Below are 20,660 nucleotides of genomic sequence, written 5' to 3' on the forward strand. Positions count from 1 at the left end.
TATGTGTCTTTTTTCCACATTCTTCTCTCCAAGTTGCATTTTGATGCCACGGTACAGCATTGGCCGAATTAGCTATTTTCATATTCTACCCAGGAGCCTTAATGCCTGAGGGATCTCACAGATTATGCAGAGGAACTGTGCAGAAACTAGGCATTTTTAGTAGTGAAGGAGGAAAATGAGGAGGCCATGTGTGCATTTATTTTGGCTCAGCTGACTGATTTCTCTTCCTCTTTTACATACAGTGCGCATATGGCGTGTGCATGTGCATGGTGTAGATTACAGTGTACTGTATATTGTAGGGTATGTGCACCAACTCTATGTGGACGTTCTTATGTAATGTGAATGTGTGTGCATGGTTAACCTTGTGCGTGTTTTCGTGAAGGGTAATATGCGTGTAAACTCATTCCACCTGCATTAAATGCAATTATTTGATGTTTTCCCTATCCCTTCTCCCTCACACACACACACACACACACACACACACACACACACACACACACACACACACAAACACACACTTGTTTCCAACATTCCCCTCCATGTGCAAACCACTGATAAAGTGTTTCCCAACAGCCCTACACACAAATGCTGTGGCCTTAAGTGTCCTTTGAGTCCCCCCCCCCGCCCCCACCCCCCAGAGTGCTTCAGTACATATGTTTCTCTATTCACTGCTACACCGATTAAACAGGAAGGCACCATAAATATAGACATTTATATGTTTAACAATTACCCTCCTTATTTCATTTTTTCCTAGACTAAATTCTCCTCTGGTTCAAATGAGCAGCTAATGACTTGTGCAGTGAGAAATGGCGACATATGTAAGAGTGTGTGTGTGACTGCCACGAGGGAGAGAAGAAGAATCACAGCTCTGAGTAGTGTAATTAGTGACTCTGCTTTACATTTGGAGCACACACACACACACACACACACACACACACACACACACACACACACACACACACACACACACACACACACACACACACACACACACACACACACGTTTATATATTTAAACACTGTCGACAAAATGACAAAATCTAATTAACACACAATCATTGTTATTAGTACTAATAATAAACACATGATAAAAAATGAATGCCTATTACCATTAATGTTTTTGTTGACTTAAAGTAACTATAATGACGAACCTCAACCCAACGCTAACCAACCCGAAACACCCCTATAATGTGGGTTTGTGTGTGATAAGACTAATGACCCCATAGCATGATACACGCACACGCACACGTCTTAACCATAATATTCATGATTAAACCGACATCATGGGGACTCTCAGTTTGTCGCCATTAGAAAAGTAGGTCCCCACAACACACAAAGGCACGCAAGCGCACACACGTGGATCAGATAGTTGTTGATCTTTGGACTTTCAGGTCAGTGGAAAACTGTGAGAATTGGAACTATAGCGCAGGTTGAGGCTCTGTGGTGGCAGAACAGCATTATGATGATAGCAGGCTACACTTTCACAGGTGGGACAGTGAAGTGAGGCCCTCTCCAATGGGAATGGATGAATAAGCCATGGAACCAAGCAGCAGAGGCACTGGTGTGTGATAATAGTAGCCCTGCGATGGTAAACCTCTGATGCACACACATGTGCACACAGACACACTCACACCAGCGCGAGCATACAAATTCATATCAAAATCAGATCTCAAACTGTGCTGTAGAACTGGGTCATAGAGTGCCTCTCGTACAGAGTGCATACAGTTTTATAGATAACAAGAGGAGTGAGAGGGAACTACAGTGTGAGAGACTGAGGGTGCAACAGGATGAGTGCATGGGACAAAGCAGGCCGGAAAGAGGAATATGAAGCCTGGAGAGTGTGCCACTAATTTGAAAAACGCACACCTATCCTCTGTAAACTTTATTGGCACAGTTCTTTATATGATGCATTTATACAACACCATTTACTGCTGTGTTTGGGTGATGGAGGCTCACTTCCCTGTTGGAGATAATCATCTTTCCTCCCATGTGTACACATAACATGCATTATTGAGAGACCTCGGTGCCTTAGCAGCTCCTGTAGCACAAGGGTTATGTTGCACTTCCCGGTTCCCCATTTAAAATATGCTAGATTTAGAAGGTGCGTGTCTGCAAAGCAAGGCAAAGTCTATACTGCAGGGACACATACAACCCCTCACTACTTATTTAGTAATAAAAATGCCCACAGAGATTGGCAGAGAGGCAGAATATAGCCATGTAAATATATGCAATTCACTTACTCCCTTGAGTTTGCAATTAAATGCAACGAAATCCCGAACAAATGACATTTCATGAATAAACCGAAGGTAATCAAGTCATTTAAATCACCTTTTACGTGGCTATCAGAGGCTGTACCACAAAAATACAAGCCCGGCAACCATGACTCAGCATGAGGCTACAGTAAATAATACAGGTCATGTACCAGATGTATCTACACTGTGTTTGCAATCAGCGGGACAATTAAGAGCCCTGTTGCGAAGGTGATTATTTATTTCATTGTAAATAAACTCCTCTGTCTCAGTATGGCTACGTGATGCATTACTCAGCCCAGATATAGGAGCGTTTCTAAGGTGCAGCAGCTCCTTCATTCAGTGTGAGTGATGGTCACAGGGGATTCAGGCAAGGAGTCCAAGTCCATATAACACATAACCACAGAGAGATTTACTACAAGCTCTCTGCAGGTTCCAGGGAAAATCCGCACTGAGGTCACTGTTCCCAGGCCTATAGTGTGACTGCGTATTTGGTGCGGAAGAGGATTAACAGCGATCACAGATACCACAGCTTTATCTTTCAATATTAAATAACAATACAGGACTAAGGTTAAAAGGTGCACTAGTCATATTTTAAATATAATTTCGGTCATTGTGACAGCCCCGCAGATAATAGCAATCCTTATCAGCTCTGTGGAGCAGTTTAGCATCTTTCAGCTCGTTTTGCCACATTTTGCACACATAAGCTTATACACCAACTGTAGACTACCCAGCCGATCACCAAACAGCTCTTGAATCCTGCTGTGTTCTTACAATAAGCTCTCTCATACATTTGACTCCAAAACTAGCAGAAAAAAGTCTCGAAAATGTCCAAATCAACCGTCATAGTCAGTACATGTCTTAAAGCAACACAACTGGTGAACATAGTGGAACCATTTAGCTGTTAGAGCCACATATTTTGCTCAGGATTTGGTGGAGACTGAAACAAAGCTAAAAGTGTAAATATTTGACTGTAATTCAAAGGCATGAGAATGATGCTCCATATGGTCTGAATGCATAGAAAGAGAAAACTCCACAACTGTATAGATTTGTTGATAGTGTGTTAACAGCTTGTTGCAGTGCCTAACAAAATAACCTAAACTTATACCCCCAGGCAAGAGAACACTAAGGACACAAGTGTATTTTCGACACAAAGAGCCATGCGGGCCTGTACACGTCTGCATATAGATATATATCGTCACCTTCGGCAGCTATTTTAAACCTGCCCTCAGATGACACAGTGACCTCACTGCCAACCAATTTCCTTTGAGATGACTTCAGTTTTAAGTGCTTATCTTCTGTTCGGACTTTTCATCTCAATCAGGACACAAGTAGGGATAAATTCCTTCTATTCAGCATCCAGCTTCCAATCTTGATTGAATTCCCTTGCATCTTTACTCAGAGATTCACAGGGACAGCAGTCTTTAAATAACACATGAAAAATATAGTTCTTATGAATTGTTTTAGACATTTTTTATAGGTGGATAACAAAAACACTATCAGGTAAACCTGGACTGTATTTGTGCTTTGACCAAACATATCATCAATAATTCCTTTTAATTCAGATGTCTGATCTTTGATTTTGAAAGGACCAGACTTCAAAGAAACAACTCAATTCTCCAACTAGCCTTTTTTTTTGGTTTTAAGGTTGTGTCTGTGTTTTATTCAGGCATGTGTGTCTGTGCTGCGTCGGTCTGGATGCTGGAGAGGGTCTGTAGCACCTCGTGAGCCGTTTGGTCCTGTGAGAGCTACAGCAGGGTAGGAAATTCTCATCTTCATTTCAATGGCTTCTGGTGCCCACAAGAGAAACAGATCTTCACAAGGACTGAGTCTATAAATCCACCAGTCCTACTCAAAACGACACAGTAAGGGACCTTGAAAAAGAGGTGACTCGAATCAAACCGGTCGGGCCTTACAGGAAACAAAAACAATCCGTGACAAACATCCCAACCAGCCACACATGAAAGCGGGCATGGGACAAGAGAGGGCAGCTGAAATGCAGTGTGAATTCGTGAGAATAAGGAATGAGCTTTGAGGCGGACAGCCCTGTAGCAGAGTGAACTTTACTGAAAGGCCAAAATAAAAGTAAAAATCACATACCCACACGCTGGAGCTGGTCAAATACCAATTTCCTCTCTACATATGCTCAGCACCAATGCAAATCCTGAGCTTATGAGGAGGAGTTGGACCAAGACATATTGGTTTTGAGATTCACTGAAGGGAATCAATCCTTGCCTCATGGAGACAAAGTAGTCCCACGTTCCCTCTGCTGAGCGAAGTCAACTCAAATTAACTGACTGAGCGGGGATTAGTACACTGTATTGAAATGAAGCATCTGTTCCTCTGAGGGCAGAGTGAGTTGTACCCCTGTTGTTGTCAGCGCTGCAGCATCCGAGCTGCTCGGCCGACAGAACTAACTTGAACTGTGAATAATGGGCTCATCCACAGGTCAAACAGCCCAGGATGAATCATACATGCTCATGAAAAATTCTCATCTCTGAAATGTTTTCCCACTGGATGAACCAACAAGCGAATCAAGAGCCTCTCCTCTGTTTGTCTGTGCGTGTTAGGCACGCATCACTGACTGTCAGCGTAACACACTCGAGCTCAGACAACACAGGGGCCACAGATCTTCAGGCCAAAACTGCGTGCGAGTTTAAATAAAGAACTTGAATAAGTTAGCTGTCATTATTCAGCACAGGTAGCTCCCAGTGATTCTTTAAACTACCTTAAGGGAAACAAAACTATGCTTGGATAAAGTTAGGATGGTGTGGTGTTCTCTCCCATTCTTGTAAACACAATATCTCAAGAACTCCTTGAGGGACTTTCTTCTAATTTGGTACAAATGTCAAGGTCATTGTGACCTCATAAAACATGTTTTGGGCCTTTTGAACATTTAAAACATTCAGTCTGCCTTTAGAGAATTTATTCATATTTTGACCAATTGTCACTTGGACAAAAAGATGAACTGATCAGAGGTCAAAGGTCACAGTGACCTCATATGACTCTGGGAAAAAAAGATTATGTAGACTAAAGCTGTACTGGTCGGTGGAGGCATATACCGCAGGGTAGTAATTCCAGTTTTAATAATATTTTTTATAAACTCTAAGCCAGACTGTCTAGACTTTTTGACCCCTCACATAAAAAATACTTGCAACCGCTCCTCATCTGTTCTGTGACTGTTAGTATAGATATTTTACTCCTTATTTTATTTGGATATCTTTTCTCTCCTGGCAAGTTAAGATTAACCAGTAAATCTCCTGAAAAAAATAACGAAAATTAATATTTCTGTAGAAACATGTTTTCTTTTTTTCTACATTCCTTATTCTATAATTCATCTGATATCCAAAGAGTCTGTTCCTTACATTGGATGCCACTACCCTAAAGAATATGGATGAACGTATGTGCAGGTGGAAAAGGCTGCAGTCAGTTATATAGGGAACACTAACATCTAAATATTGAGGGAGACTGTTGACATTTTGCTTGTTTAAAAGCATTGAAGCAACACTTCAAGTATGATTGGAGGGCTTCATGGCATCTGTAGGAAAAAAGTCACAACCCAACAACAAAATCCACAACAAACAACAGTGCAGTGTGACGAGGGGGCAGTGACAATTCTGTGCAGATAAACAGCCACAGCGACACCTTCACAAAAATGTGTTTGTGCATAAACGCAAAGGTGCAAACACACTGCAGCTAATACAGTCAATCGTGCAAAACACAATTATACCCAGTGACCTGGGATCACCAACAGGAAATGAAAAGCATAACAAAGGAGAGCACCAAAAAAAAGAAGGCGTGCAAAAGCAGCATATTTTCAAAACCCAACTATGAGTGCGAAGGGAAAAGGAAATTCACTACGACAGTAAAAACGGGACGGACACAATTTCATTTGAACAGGTTACAGGTAAAAGGAATAGATCCCACCCATTGAATCACGCACACTATTTGCATGCAAAGCAACAAGATGTTTATTCTGACTGACAGAGGGAATTTCAAACGCTTTAGTCTGAGACACGGGGGGGGGGGGGGGGGGGGGGGGGGGGGGGGGGAGAGCAGGTTTTGAACTCCAGACCAAACCGAGAACCAATTTGCGTGTCGGTGCAGTGTTTCCATTTACAAGATGGCCTGAGATCCAGCAGATGGAATCTAGTCCCCGGTCCCTATGGTAAACTTTCACACCTCTCCACGTAGCCTCTGCGGCACAGCTCTTCAGTCAAGACTGCAATGTGTGAGCACTGTGCCTGTGACAAAACTATCTCTTTGGGCTACAAGCATAGACAAATGTTCTGCCTTCTGTCAAAAAAAGGCCACATGATACCTCGTTGTTCAGTCAGAAACATTCTCATCAGTGTTGTGACTAATGCAACTGACCTGAGCATAATGTCTTTTGTTCCGGGAAGGATTCTGTGTCCAAACAGAAGCTGTTTCATACTAAGCACAGCGAAGATAAATAACCCTGTGAGACAACAGTCGATGGGTGACGAGACATAACATCTATGTTGTGTTATCTCTGCACTCATGACAACACAATATAGGGTGAATGAGAAAACGATTTAATCTCTCATCATATGCAATGGTGAAATATCTCATAATAAATAACAATACAGGATATATATTGAGAACTGTTTAGCTTATCAGCTTTATATTTTGCATGTGTATTGTTATAAGCACAAGGAATGGCTGTGTTTAATTTGGTGCGATTTGGACACCAAATAGATTCAATATTAATACAAACATTTTAACAGAAAACCAGCGCTCAGTTGCAGCAGTGGCTGGGACTCATCAAGGATTCTCCAATCCGAGGTCCTGTGGACCGAGGAGACCTTCACCAAACTTTGAATAAACAAGTGAATAGCTCTTTGTGTGGCAGCGGTGGAGCAGCCTCAGGGTTCTGTGGACTGAGTCCCCCAGCAGGTCTTTATTTGCAGAGGCTCAATTACTGCAGGTCACTTTTACATTTTCAGAAAGAAAAGCTGCAACCAGCATCACCACAGGCCGAGCAAACAGCCCATTCCAAAGAGGCAGGTTTAGAACGGCCACTGTACTGGTATTTGTACTGGATGCTGTGGTGTTAAGTCACACATTATGAATCAGCTTAAAATACAGTGGTTGTTGTTCCCAGCAGCACAAACAGCTTTAAAAACAACTAAACCCCATCAGAAACATTCCACCAAATAACCCTTTCTTCACTGTGACACCTTGGTAGCCATTCTTTATGGACCAGCATTGTTGCTATGTACAGACAAAGCATGTTAATATTGTCCCAGGAAACAACTTATCTGTTATTTGTCAAGAGCCTTTCTCTGCAGCAGAATGACTGATGACATCCTTATAGTCCCGTCTTTAAGGAAGTTACGAGTCTCAAGTTGCACAGCTGCTTTCCTAAAATAAAACTTTTTTTCAGCTGGTTGCTTGATTTTCATTATGCAATTATCTAATTTTAGTTTGACTTCCTAAACTCAGAGGGAGACACTTCATTCATCCCTCATTTATCTATAACGCTTTGAGGTTTGCATAACCTCAAAGCGTGAGGTTATGCAAGACACAGGGACAAACAACCATTCACACTCACATCTACAGTCATTCTACAAGTCTCCAGTTAACCTAAACCCAATCTGCATGTCTTTGGACTGTGAGTAGAAGCCAGACAAGCGGCGAACATGCAAACTCCACATATAAAAGACCCGGGCCGGGATTTGAATCGTTTACCTTCTTGCGGTGAGGTGATAGCTCAAACCGCCACACCACCATTTAATTCTATTCAATTTCATTGTATTTGTATAGCACCAAACCACAACATGCATTATCCACAGGCACTTTACGTAGTAAGATCTGGACCTTACAATATGGAAGAGAAACACAACAGATTCCATAATAAGCACACTTGGCGTCAGAGGAGAGAAAACACTCCCAGATCTAAGCAGCTTTGTCGCACACAGTCAAAATCTGTATTTCTGTCCATGATGGCTTCTTTTTGGCTCCACTGCATCTTCTATATTAAAATGTTTTTGAAAAACAAAATGTTAACCGACAGCCTCACCTCCACTTAAAACATGACAGCTGTTCATTTTCATTCGATTCATTTAACCACCTCTAAGAAAAGACACTTGTTCCCATCCCAATCTATCACTAAAAAAACAAAGAGCAGATCAGAGTACTGTATTCCCAAACGTTAAAACACCATCCTTGATAGAAACAACCCTGGCAGCTTCTGCAACAACCCTGAAACTGCTGTTGCAACATCTGTGGATTGGTTTCTTTTCCCACCTCGTCTCAGTTTGATGCTTAAGTCGGTCTGTCAGCTCTTGTGTGAAGAGAGGTAATCTTTGGACTCCAAAGTTAGATTTTTATTTCGCCTGCGGGAACGCGGTGGAGGAGTGGATCGAGTATGACAGAAACAACACACTTACCTAAGACTCAAGGTCAGTCGCTCATCTTTAGCCCTCAGCAGATCACCGACAGAAAATGTGGCACTGCCCAGGAAGTTGCTCTGCGGAACCAGAGAGAGAAGACAAAAGCCGATTAACAAGAGGTGAAGTATTTCAGCACCGAGCGAACAGTTAAAAAAAATAATAAAGCAACAGAAGAGGACAGTTATTTTCTTCTTTTGATCATATCACGCTGAGAGACACAATGCGTCAAAAAATCACTTCAAGCCCTGTGATTTAAAGAAGCGAAGATGTACACACGAAGCATGCGGACACACAATCCACTCCCCCTTTCTCTCTCTTTCTCCTCTTTTTTCGCTGCTCTGACAACATGTGTTTGCTGCAGGCGTGATGTGAACAGGGGGTGTCAGCGCACCAGAACTGGGTCACGGAGAGAGAGGTAGGGGACGAGCCCATCAGTAAAGAAGAGAGATGATCCGCATTTGTGGAAAACACGCACGCACGCACGCACACACGCACACACACTGCACCTGCAAGTAACATCATCAACATGCTAGCTTGTGCTGGAGGAGGGGAAGGTTAAGACCACGCCAAGGTCACAGGCTTGTTCCACACAAAGCTAGAACAACGCGCAGGTAATTAACAACGGGCACAAAGGTGATTCCACGTGTTTCCTCCCACTGGGGGGAAAAAAATCTTAATCAAAGTATCTGCAGCTTCTTTAAGATGCTGAGATGCTACAATATCATTTTTATCGTCCTTTTATCAACCAACCTTGGCTATATTTTTCTCTTTTACAACAGCGTCATTGATGATTTTTTTTTAAAAATGACGATACAAAGACAACTTGTGTCTCTGTGTTTCTCTAGAACAGTAAGAGGCTCTACCATGCCTGTGAAGATAGAAAAAAAGATGAATGCAAATATGTTTCAGATGTTGTAAGCAAACACCACAGAGCCTCCATGCACTACATACATTTTAATTCTCCCCCAGACAATGTTAAACAAAGTCAGCCTTTGAAAAGAATGCAACAGATCAGTGGGTTTCTTATTAAGCAAAATAACAAACTGCATGTAACATTATTTTTCATTCTCTCAACTGACTTTTTTTCATTGATCCAAAAATGTCACAAAAATACCCCAAACTATCTCCAGCCTCGTATGTGAAGAGCAGCATGGTGGTGTTGCCTCATAGCAAGAAGGTTCTGGGTTTGAACCTGACGGCCAAAGTCATCTTAGGTTAACTGGAGATCCTAAATTGCCTGTAGGTGTGAATGGTTGTTTGTCTTTCTATGTTGGCCCAGTGACACCCTGGCGACCTGTCCGGGGAAATACCCCACCTCTCACCCAATGTCAGCCCTGATTGGCTCCAGCCCCCCCCCAACTGTGACTCTCAAAGGATTAGCAGTGCAAGATAATGGATGGATGACTCATATGTGACAACGGAATTCACAAATCTTCATATTTGAGAAGTTTCAACAAGATGTTTGGTGCATTTGCTTTAAAAATGCATAAAATGATCACATCTTAAAATGTTTGGCAGTTATTTAATAAACTAATTAAAATAAACTAATTCATTAATTAAGTAATTTATTCAGCTCTTGTCACGACATCAGTATCTTGTTCGTATTGTTAAATATCCCAATCGTAAACAGACAGAAATCCCTTTTTAGTGTGACAGCAGTCCCTGACCTTGTGTTACCTTACATCATCAATAACTGGAAAGAGTTCCACATATAGACTTGTATACAAAAGGTGGACGACATGACAGCTCCCCCAGAAAGAAGTCAAATACTCAACCCAACCGAGCCAGAGTCCGACCCCGCACCCGACAGGCATTCAGATTTTTCTTTTGTGGGAAAAACCTGGATTGGAATCATCAGATAATTTGAGTTGAGCTATCCGTGTCGGGGTCTCAGTTATGAATTACTGTAAAAAGTGAGAGGACATGGAACAGTGTCATAGAGCTGGGGTCATATGGCAGCAGTGGTTAAGTGGTTGTGACGGATCAGAGCAAGCACCCTGACACACAGGTCTCATGACTGTTACGTTCCTTATAATAAGGTAATGAGAGGCATGACTCTGATCTTTAGCTTTGTGAGATTAGATTTTGTCTTCTGCTGAAAATATTTTTGCACTGCTGTTTTACAGCAGTTGCTCTAACGTTCAAATTCTTTTACTTCTTTTCTTCAATTGTTCGGCTGCACTTGAACCTTTAATCTAGCTTCCTCCCTCTTCCTCCCCCTGGACTCCCTTTTCTCTCCCACTTCTTGGTCTCCCTGCAGTCTCCTGTAGACAAGAAAAGGCCATCCTGTCTACTGACCTTTTCTCTCAATCATTTTCTCCCTGCTACCCCATATGAATCCCTATATGCTCACGGGCAAAACACAGCCCCAAACACGCTCCCATGTCCCAGCCCACTCACAAGTGGGCAAACACTGAGGCACACATGCATGCGTACACACACAGAAAAAGAAAGAGGAAGAGACCTAAACACAAGGTTGGTCAACAGTGTTATGTGAAACTGAAAAATAGTCAAAGGTGGAAAAAAAAAACCTTTACACAACAATTTACTCAGAAAGATACAAAAAAATGAAGAACCATATTCACTCCCATGTCTTCATGAATTAAACAGAGCCAGGATACCCAGCAGGCAACACTTATTATGCACAACGTCATATTCCTCAGCACTGTCGTGTTAAGGCCAATCCCAGTTTGCCCTGATAACTCAGGGCACAAGGCACAGAAGGGCATAACACACCGTGGAGGAACATTATATCCCTATGTAGCCATTACCCGCGAGCCGCTACAGAACGCCTGGTAAATGGTCTTAAAAATCCATTCCTTAGCATCTTTTTATGGCCCCTCACGATGGAGGCTTTAAAAGTAATGAAGCTCCGGAGACCGTCTTCTTACGCAAGATCAAAGTGGCTATACCACAGAAAATGAGAGAAAGATGGAGGCAGGAGGAGGAGTGGAGTGAGAAAAGAAGATAAATGATGCTCTTCCAGGATCATGGAGGATTGATTATGATGGTCTCGCTTGGTTCCCTTCTCACATGCTCTGGCTCTCTCTCCTTTCTATCCATCTCTCCGTCTGCCGCTGCTCATTCTCTTGACTGCTTTTATTGGCCATGTGAGAAACTTTTGATCTATGACCCCCCCCCCCCCCCTCACAAGTTTTCAGAAGAAGTGACAGTTTTTCGCTGGCAAGAGGTTTTATACATGAACCGGGAGACAAATACACGTTTCAATTGAGGATTGGAGCTGAAAGGCACTTGTGCAGGAGGACGCAGAGCTGACATTCTGTGAGTCTACTGCAGGCAGCTTGTCTGTGGATCTTTGAAGGCCAAAGTGTCTGCCCATCACTTGGCAGAGGTAAATGGTCCAACTCAAGCTGTAGATCTATTGATTTTCTCAATGCCCTGGGTGACAGAGTGACACACACACACAGACACACACCAACTCTCTCCATCATTCCCTCTCTCCCTATCTGTCCCTCACTCTCACCCCCGCACACACACAGACTGCAGAGAATACCTGGAGGAGAGGACATTCATTCAGATGCTACGCCAACAAATGACATTTTATATAAATGGCAGCAGTTACAGTTTTGGCACTCGCTGAATAATATGCATCTGGCACACATTTATGAATATGAGCAGATTTATAGCATGGGAGGTCAGGGGTGTCTACATGGATGTGCTGCCCCTCCACTACAAACAGGGCTTTACAAATTGACCTAATTAAGTCATTAGAGATGTCATGACATGCCATTTACACGAGCATGCAAAATGTGTCTAGTCGGGCAACGCACATCATGACCACAGCGGGTTAAACACTGACATAGAGTGAGATCACACAGAAAACACACATACAGTTTACTTTCACACCCACAGAAACACACACGGAAGTCCACTTACAGTTCTGTTGTACACAGTCCTAGCAGCAAGCGAATAAACCGGTAGAGAAAAGAGCTACAGAAATACGTAGAGGCCAGAGAGAGAAAGCGAGACAGACTGAAATAAAGTGGGGAGAGAAGAGAGATGTAATGTCTTCCTTCTTCCTCTTAATGAGCTCCAGGACGATCTTCCTACATCTCTTCCCGTCAGTCCTCAGTTAGAGTAACTCCATGTGTATCTGCTCTTTAGAGTGCTGCAGGCAACACTGGCTGATACACACATTGTAAACATGCCCGCACATGAAACACACATGCACACACACACACACACATAAACACACTCCGCAGCCTACACCGTGACTGAGAACTGGCGAGAGTGAGCTATTGGCGCTACCGCTGTTGCGGCTGGGGCTGGCTTGACAGTAAGAGAGACCAGAGAGAGACCAGAGAGAGAGAGAGAGAGAGAGAGAGAGAGAGAGAGAGAGAGAGAGAGAGAGAGAGAGGAGGAGGGAGCCACGAGAGGGGAGGGAGGAAGTCGACAAATACAAGCAGTTGAGCGAGAGGAGGAGGGCAGAACAACACAGAAGAGGAAGAGACTGAAAGGAAGGAAGATAAACAATTAAATGGGTAGAAATCCAAGATAGCAAGACAGAAAAGAGGAGAGAGAAAGATAGGGAAGGATATAAAGGAAAGAGGGAGGGGGGGGAGGGGGTGAGACGGAGACAGGCAGAGACAGAGTTGTGTGTCACACCTCGGCTGCAGCCTGTGACTCAGACGGCCAACAGGAAAAGAAACACTTGTTATGGCTACTTGAATGAACACGAGTTATGACCACACGGTGCATGGTGTATACGTAGGAGTGCGTGTTTCCATACAACCTTCATAAACACTTCAAAACTCACACTAACATAATTGAGCATCGCCGTAAGAGGTTTGCTCACACACTCATAGTCTCTATACATTTGAACTCACTTTGGTTTTAACTATCCAGGCTCGAACCTCGGATAAAGCCAGGTTTAATTTACCCGTGCTGACACGGGGGGGGGGTAATTCCGACAGAACAAAGGAGACGCTCTGCACTGGCCCTTATCACCCCCTCGCAGGTACACAAGCAAACACAATGAGAGCCGCACACAAACACTTAAGGACACATGCGCACCCACCGTGACACCTAACATTTGTAAGCGTGCACAATTAGATGCAAATACACCGAGCACTGGAGGTCATGGTGATGAGGACTCAACCTATTTTAATAGGGAATTGAGAGTGTAGGTGAAAGCACTGGATTCTAAATTGCTCATTTGCCATTATTAATGGGATTTTTGTTTGGCCTGTGGTGATGCTGGTGGCAGTTTTCTTTCTGAAACTGAAAAAGTGACCTGCAGTTATAGAGCCTCGGAAAATGAAGACCAGCTGCAGGACTCATTCCACAGAAACCTGAAGCTGCACCACCGCTGCTGCACAAAGAGCTGTACACCTGTTTATTCAACGTTCAGGGAAACTCGACTCAGTACGAAGAACCCTGAACTGGAGGTTGTCATTGAAGCTTTTGTTAATGTGCATCTCATCGAGAATCCATTGTTGTCACGATCGACAACATCACTTACATTGATGAGTCCCAGCCACTGCTGCCACAGAGCGCTGGTCGCCTGTTTATTCAATATTTATTAATATTGAACGTATTGTGTGTCCACATTGCACCAGATTCAACCTTGCATTTCTTTGGGCCCTTAAAAAGACACTTGAAGCCGATAAGATGAACGGTTCTTGAGATACACAAGCCACACAGAGACAGACAGAGGTTTACGGAATTATTAGATGGATGAGGTTTTCTGACCTGGGTACCAAGTGGAAGCCAGACAATGACAATGAATGAGCTCATTCCTGCCAAAGATTTACCACAGATGCTTCCCAGTTTGCCAACAAACTGCTTCCTCGGACTATGCGGCAATATTAATGTTCATCTGTGCTGTTACCAAACCCATTTGTAAATTTTTTGGTCCATGATTTATGGCCTTTTTTTGTGCACTCCCACTGTATAAATCTGCATACAACGGGAATTAGTTTGGAAATTACATGATAAGAAATGTATGTTGAATAATGGCATGCAGAGAAACCAAGATCAAAGATCATTCGAGTTATGAATCCAGGAAATAATGAAAACAGGCATGTTTTTAATGCCGTACTTTAAAGTTCAACATGTTTGACATATTCACACATAGAGCATTCAAACTGTGAGTTCCTGAAAAGCACATTGACACCGAGTGGGATTGGTCTCGCATTCCGCAGGGGAGCTCAGGGAAAATGTGTGAGGCTCCTGGTTGGAAGGGGAAAAGCCTAAGTCCCACCTAATTCCTACGTTTTAGCATTTTTTAACTAGCATTCGCAGCTGCCTGAACGCTATCACAGCTGTACATGCACGCACACATTATTCACGGGCCTTATGTAAATCTGTAGGCAGCATGTTAGTCCCTGTAAACATCACAGAACAAATGCCCCTGGCAGCCGAACTCACCCCACAGATGGAAACAAGGGATCTTAGACAACCAGTCACCCCCCAAACCCAGACAGGCACAGACAAAAGCAGGCAGTTGTGTTTTCCCCCGGGTGAGCCGATGTTCTCATTCTTTGCTGTCTACCCTCAACATTGTCCTCTCACTCTCTCGCTGACTTATTCTTTTCACGGTCCTCTACCTTGACCTCATTCCCCTGCTTTTGATCTGTTCAAAAGAAAAAAAACTGGAAAGTCTGCAGACAGACAGAGACTCAGCCAGACCGGAGCTCACCCCCTTTTGCCCTTCCCCATCTGTTTCTTCAGTGCTTTACCAACAGCCTACATTAACAACACAGTCACTCCACAGCAGTACTGTCCCCTCGCTTTAGGAACGACAGAAAACACGATACAACATTCAATATTTCTACTGAAGGTGGTGTCGTGCAATAGTGTTGCATTAAAGTTGTTTTGGTTTCACATTGCAATTAAGGGAGCAGATTAAAAAAAGAATTGTATAACATAAAATGACACAAAACATCCTGTAATCATCACCTACTGCGTCTATCTATGGTCGACATCAATTAGTTTGTAGATGGGTGTGCGTCCATTTGAATGGAGAAAAACAAATGAAGCGGTTCGTTGTTAATGGATAATTCAGTTGCCACTCGAAAACATCCTCTTGTGCATTATATTGTCAAAGACTACAAGCAATCCTGTGAGCCTGGGCAACTCCTTTTCTAGAGAGACCAGGAACTCTTTCCGCTTCTTTTTCCTCTTTTGTGTAACACAGTCTCTACTTCCTGCAATTAGTCCAATAGTCCAAACTATCGTACCATGGTTCTTTTGATCTGGTTCGGTCGGATTACATTTTGGTCTGTTGGTCCGGACAGTCGTCCAAGGCTCCTTTCAAAACTGTTAATTTGGTTCGGATTAAACTGAAAAGCTTTGGAGCAAACAAGTTAGGTGTCAAAATCCCCTTAATGTTGCTCATTTAAGCATATTTACATAGTTACTCATCCTTCTTCCCAGTGTTTCCCCGAGTGTGTAGAAAAGCTGCATTTAATAAAAATATCCTATGATTCACTCTAACAAGAGAAGAGGTTTTAAGGATGAACTTTCATTCTCTCGGATTTATAGTATCGACAATATCTCACAGCCTTGAAGTATTTCATGACTTTAAAACATCTTTTTTAAAAACAACTCCTCGAAAAATGGTTCATGGTGTAATGAGGGTTGTCTTATTCAGGCCAAAAGGGCAGGTCCTGCTTTGGAGATTTGATGCAGTGATCTGCTGGATGTAATCGATCCTTCAACCTGAGCCGACTGAAGGTGCTGATCCTCAGGCAGCGTGTGTGCTCCGAGCTATGTGAGGCATCGTAATAACACTGATTTGTGTTTAGATACAAACTACTTTGATGTGTTCTTCTAGTGCCTTTTTGCCTTTACACGCCTTATTAATCATTTGTACTATTTTTGCCCGCCTTATGAATAACTTTTGAAATGTATCAAAGGCACAAAATGCACCTACTGTAAAACAAAGTCTCCGTCTCGTTGTGCAAACATGAAACTGAAACGAGAGATAAATGCCTTCTGGGCCTGGGTTTGATAAAAAGAAACTTTAATCTTTTTCAACTCTAGTAAGATTAGGGAGTGTAAAATCATGGAAGTGGGCTCGTAATTGGCATAGCTTTCCATGAGTTAACGTCTGCGCTCATATAATTCAGCGATTATGCTTATCTCGCTTTGGTGTCAGACGAGTGTAACTTACCATGAGAACACATTGAGGGTTTAAGAAAAAAAATCAATTGCTGAACAAAATTATGAAGTGGACTATGAGGAACAACTATAAAGGTTTTATTATTGTATATTATAATAAAGTGTTTTGTCCATCCATTCATCCATAAGCTATACTGCCAATCCCTTAGGGGCTGGAGCCAATTACAGCTGACATTAGACAAAAGGCGGCGTACACCCTGGACAGGTCGCCAGCGTATCACAAAGCCAACATGCAGAGACAACCATCCATGCTTACATTTAGACCTATGGGTAATTTAGAGATGCCCAATCTGCATGTCTTTGGACAGAGAGAAGAAGCCAGAGTACCCGGGAGGATGTTATGATTACATGTATTATGCTATAATTGCAGCTACAGTGGTGCAGTCGTGTCAATGCTAAATGCATGTGGTGGTTCAATTAGCCAGCTGTACTGCAGGAATACAGCTTTATTGAAACATGCCTTACAATGACAAAGTCAATCCTCATCTCACCTTTGATAATGTTGCGCTGAATATCAAGTTGCAGATTTTCCACTGAAAGAATTTACCTCTCTACTGTGCTATTTTCACCATTGTGTCTCTGCAGTTTGCCAGAACAGGATCTTTTCTGGAACTGTGAAATGTGCTTTGCAATCAGATAACATCTTGATTCATGTTTGCTACCACAGACTATTCAACAAAAATCACACATCAGCCATACGCTGAGAAGGAGGTAGCTGAATGTGTTCAGTCGACTGAAAATAGTTCTGTAGTTCTGTGATGCAATATCTGCTTCTCAAAAAAAACACACACACAAACACACGCTTTCTGTGCAATAACCACAGGATCAGATAATATATTTTTGCATCTGACTCTCAGAGGAGGCTGGACTTTTTCAGCCTGAAAGGTGAATACTCACTGAGTGCTGGGAGACTCTGGTTTCCTCCAGGAGAAACTCCTTTGTAGGATTCCTTTCCTGCAGTTACTGTAAGTACAGATACATCTATAGAGTCATGTATGATAAATGATGCAGAGGTAATATCCCTCTTTCTCACAAATCAGCTTCCAGAGGATCTGTGATTCTTTGCGACAGACGAGGCAAGAAAAAACAGTGAGCGTTCAAACCCACTCACATTCTTCATCTTGTTGATGCTTGCCCCCAAACAAAAATCCCTTCCTACCATTCCATTTTTTCCTCACACTTTCCTCACTCTATACATGCTCTTGCTTTCTTAGCTACATCCCTTTGATGCCTGGTCAACCATTAGGAAACAAGAGGTTTTTCTGACAGAAGGCTTCTTGTACTACTCAGGGATTTCAACAATGATAAGGATGTGCTTGAATACCATTAAAAAGAAGATGATATCCCCGTGTCCATGTTTATCTGGCAGGTAGGATGTCTTGGAGAAAAAGAAACTCAACTTGTCGCAAATGCAGCTTGCCCTTGGAAACACACTACCACCCCCCCACACACACACACTCGCTCCATAAACTTTAATAGCTAACCCCACTGCAGAATAAGTGATAAAAATCAAGGCTCCCTTCACTCACAGTCTGTAAACACGACTTGGTAAGCAGGTCCTAAGCCACATTCAAATCCCCCATACTGACTTGAATACTACATTTAAATTGCAGAACTGAAAACTTAAGGCAGATTTGATGGACTTGCATTTTAATAGACGCCTGTTTTTGTCTCTGTTTACAATGTGCAAGTTTTTCTTATCAGCCACTTACTGAGAGCTGCTATCAGCGGAACCTGACAGAGGCTGCGGTTTACAGCTCCCCCCCCCCCTGCTCTGAACTTGGTGGTTGAAGTTGAAGCCCCAAAATGCAGCAGTGGAAAGAAGTTGCACGCAGAGCAAAGCAATGATGCACTTTTATCATTGTATCACCCACAAAACATGTTGCTAAGCTCTTCTTCCTGTTTGTCATATCACCTCTGTTATTGCAAGCATGGCATCTGTAACTAGTTTTTCTGAGTCTGGCATCAACAAGACATCTCTCAGACAAACAAATGGAGCCAGTCGTGTTGTTCACAGCAGAGTCACAACAGATAGTTATTCCATGTGTTCATATTCTTACATGGAAGGATAAGAGCAAATGTGCAGGTTGCAGTTTCCTGCCTTTATGCAACAGCAAGAAGCTGCTAGCTCCCCCCCCCAGGCCTGTAAAGCTACAGGCTATATTGTGCTGCTCTCTCTACCCCCACTACCCCCTTTTTTGTGTCTTGAACAGACACACAAACACACACGCACAGTAATAGTACTATAATATGCTAGCTCATGCCTGAAGTGGTTGATAGCGCTCTTCTTCAGAGAGCAGGGCTATAGGGGGTTTGAAAGTAAACAGCTCGGATCAAACCAACTCTCGGCTCCCTTTGAAGAGTTGGAGACAATTACGGAGATCAATGGTGCAGCCCAGAGGTGGTTAACAGCCTAGACAGGCAGACAGACAGGGATTGATGCCCCGTAAGATCCAGAGATGCTGCTCCTCAACGACTTCATTGTACAGTCAAATCCAAGGCGTGCCGCTTCCTCGCTCAACATACATGAAGGAGCACAATCAGCTCTGCCCCACTTGAGCTTTTATTACAGGATAATGAGAGCTGTGTTTTCTCTTTTCTTGCAAAGGACTGTGCCTGTATTAAGGTGTGAACGTTGCATGTTGCTGTTCTCTATTTTTGACATTGATGACATCATTTATACAATGATAAAAACGGCATTGACAGACTAAAAAACTGCACTAAACAGTGTCAGGTGTGTGTGTTCATTTATGTGTGTGTGTGTGTGTGTGTCACTGCTGGTGCAAGAGGTGAGCCACAAACTCTAGCTTAAAAGCACTCACTCTTTCTGTGTAGGAGTTTCAGAACAGGCACCTGCCCTCTACCTTTCCCCTGTGGGATAACATAAAGCTAAGTCAGTATAGAAGCTGCAGTTTCAGACGGCTCGCGCCACCTTGACTTAGTAAACAACGAGATGCAGGAAAGAGTGGGAGAAGTGCAACATCCGTCGGCTATTCTTGTTCCTCATCACACCACAGACATGTTAGTTACCAAAATGACAATGTGGAATAACGCCAACAAAAGAGCCCTTTGAACTAAATATGCTGCTTATATGAAAGTAGAATTTGTCCTTCGTGGCTGTGAGATAGCAGATGAATAGATTCAGAGACAGTTTTTGTTGTTGTTGTGAACATTCATGTACAGAGCATAAGATTCTTCAAAAAAGAGAGATTAGATCAAAACAAATATATTTGTATTTCCCGAGGAGGGAAAAAGTAATGCCTCTTTGAAATGATTAATGGCTTCCCACCCTCTTTGGGCGTGCAGAGGGGAAACAATGATGACTGATTTCAGATTATCATATAATACCATCTGCGCTGACAGAACGCAACAACAAAGCGACAACATGAACAGTTCTGCCCCACAATCATTTACTTTTCAGTCCCCCTGGGTGAGGGGATGAGGAGAGAAGCAACATGTCATTATTTCCATCCGCTAACGCAGAAGGAAGACACGTGACGGTATCCTCTGATGTTTGCTCACAGTGGCGCTTCGACAGAAAGTTGTGAGTAACTGTCACAAAATGCTGTATTACATCTATCTCAATTGACCAACCGCAGAGTTTTAATTGCAGCCACCCAGCATGACCATCAAGTACAGTGACAAGCACACACAATTAGAAAACCTGCTTGCCCAGAGGCTCGCACATGCACGACCCTGGAATGGCGAGCACATCAGTGGCTCAGTTAGCCATGGTCTCTCTCTCACACTCACACACATACGCACACGCACGCACACATGCACGCACAGTCAAATAGCATCAGCAGTTTCCACCAATGTCTCTCTCAAAGGAAACCATTACACTGCAGAA

General features: G+C 43.0%; 1 protein-coding gene across 16 annotated transcripts in view; it reads right to left on the reverse strand.

Moving 5' to 3' along the window:
• Positions 1–20,660, reverse strand: part of inpp4b (inositol polyphosphate-4-phosphatase type II B) — a 196,569-nt gene that overhangs the window by 67,165 nt on the left and 108,744 nt on the right. For 13 of the 16 annotated variants that reach the window (XR_004614566.1, XM_034591944.1, XM_034591933.1 and 10 more), the window contains one exon: positions 8,663–8,742. Coding sequence is in view for 11 of the 16 variants with exons in the window: in XM_034591944.1 (XP_034447835.1) it covers positions 8,663–8,742 (80 nt within the window). In the remaining 5 variants the exon portion in view is untranslated. Of the gene's footprint in view, positions 1–8,662; positions 8,743–12,562; positions 12,943–15,055; positions 15,184–18,522; positions 18,548–20,660 lie in introns of those variants that run through there. The other 3 variants (XM_034592021.1, XM_034592010.1, XM_034592004.1) reach the window with 3 other exon arrangements.

Source organism: Hippoglossus hippoglossus, chromosome 1, assembly GCF_009819705.1.
Source record: "Hippoglossus hippoglossus isolate fHipHip1 chromosome 1, fHipHip1.pri, whole genome shotgun sequence".
Lineage (NCBI taxonomy): Eukaryota > Metazoa > Chordata > Actinopteri > Pleuronectiformes > Pleuronectidae > Hippoglossus > Hippoglossus hippoglossus.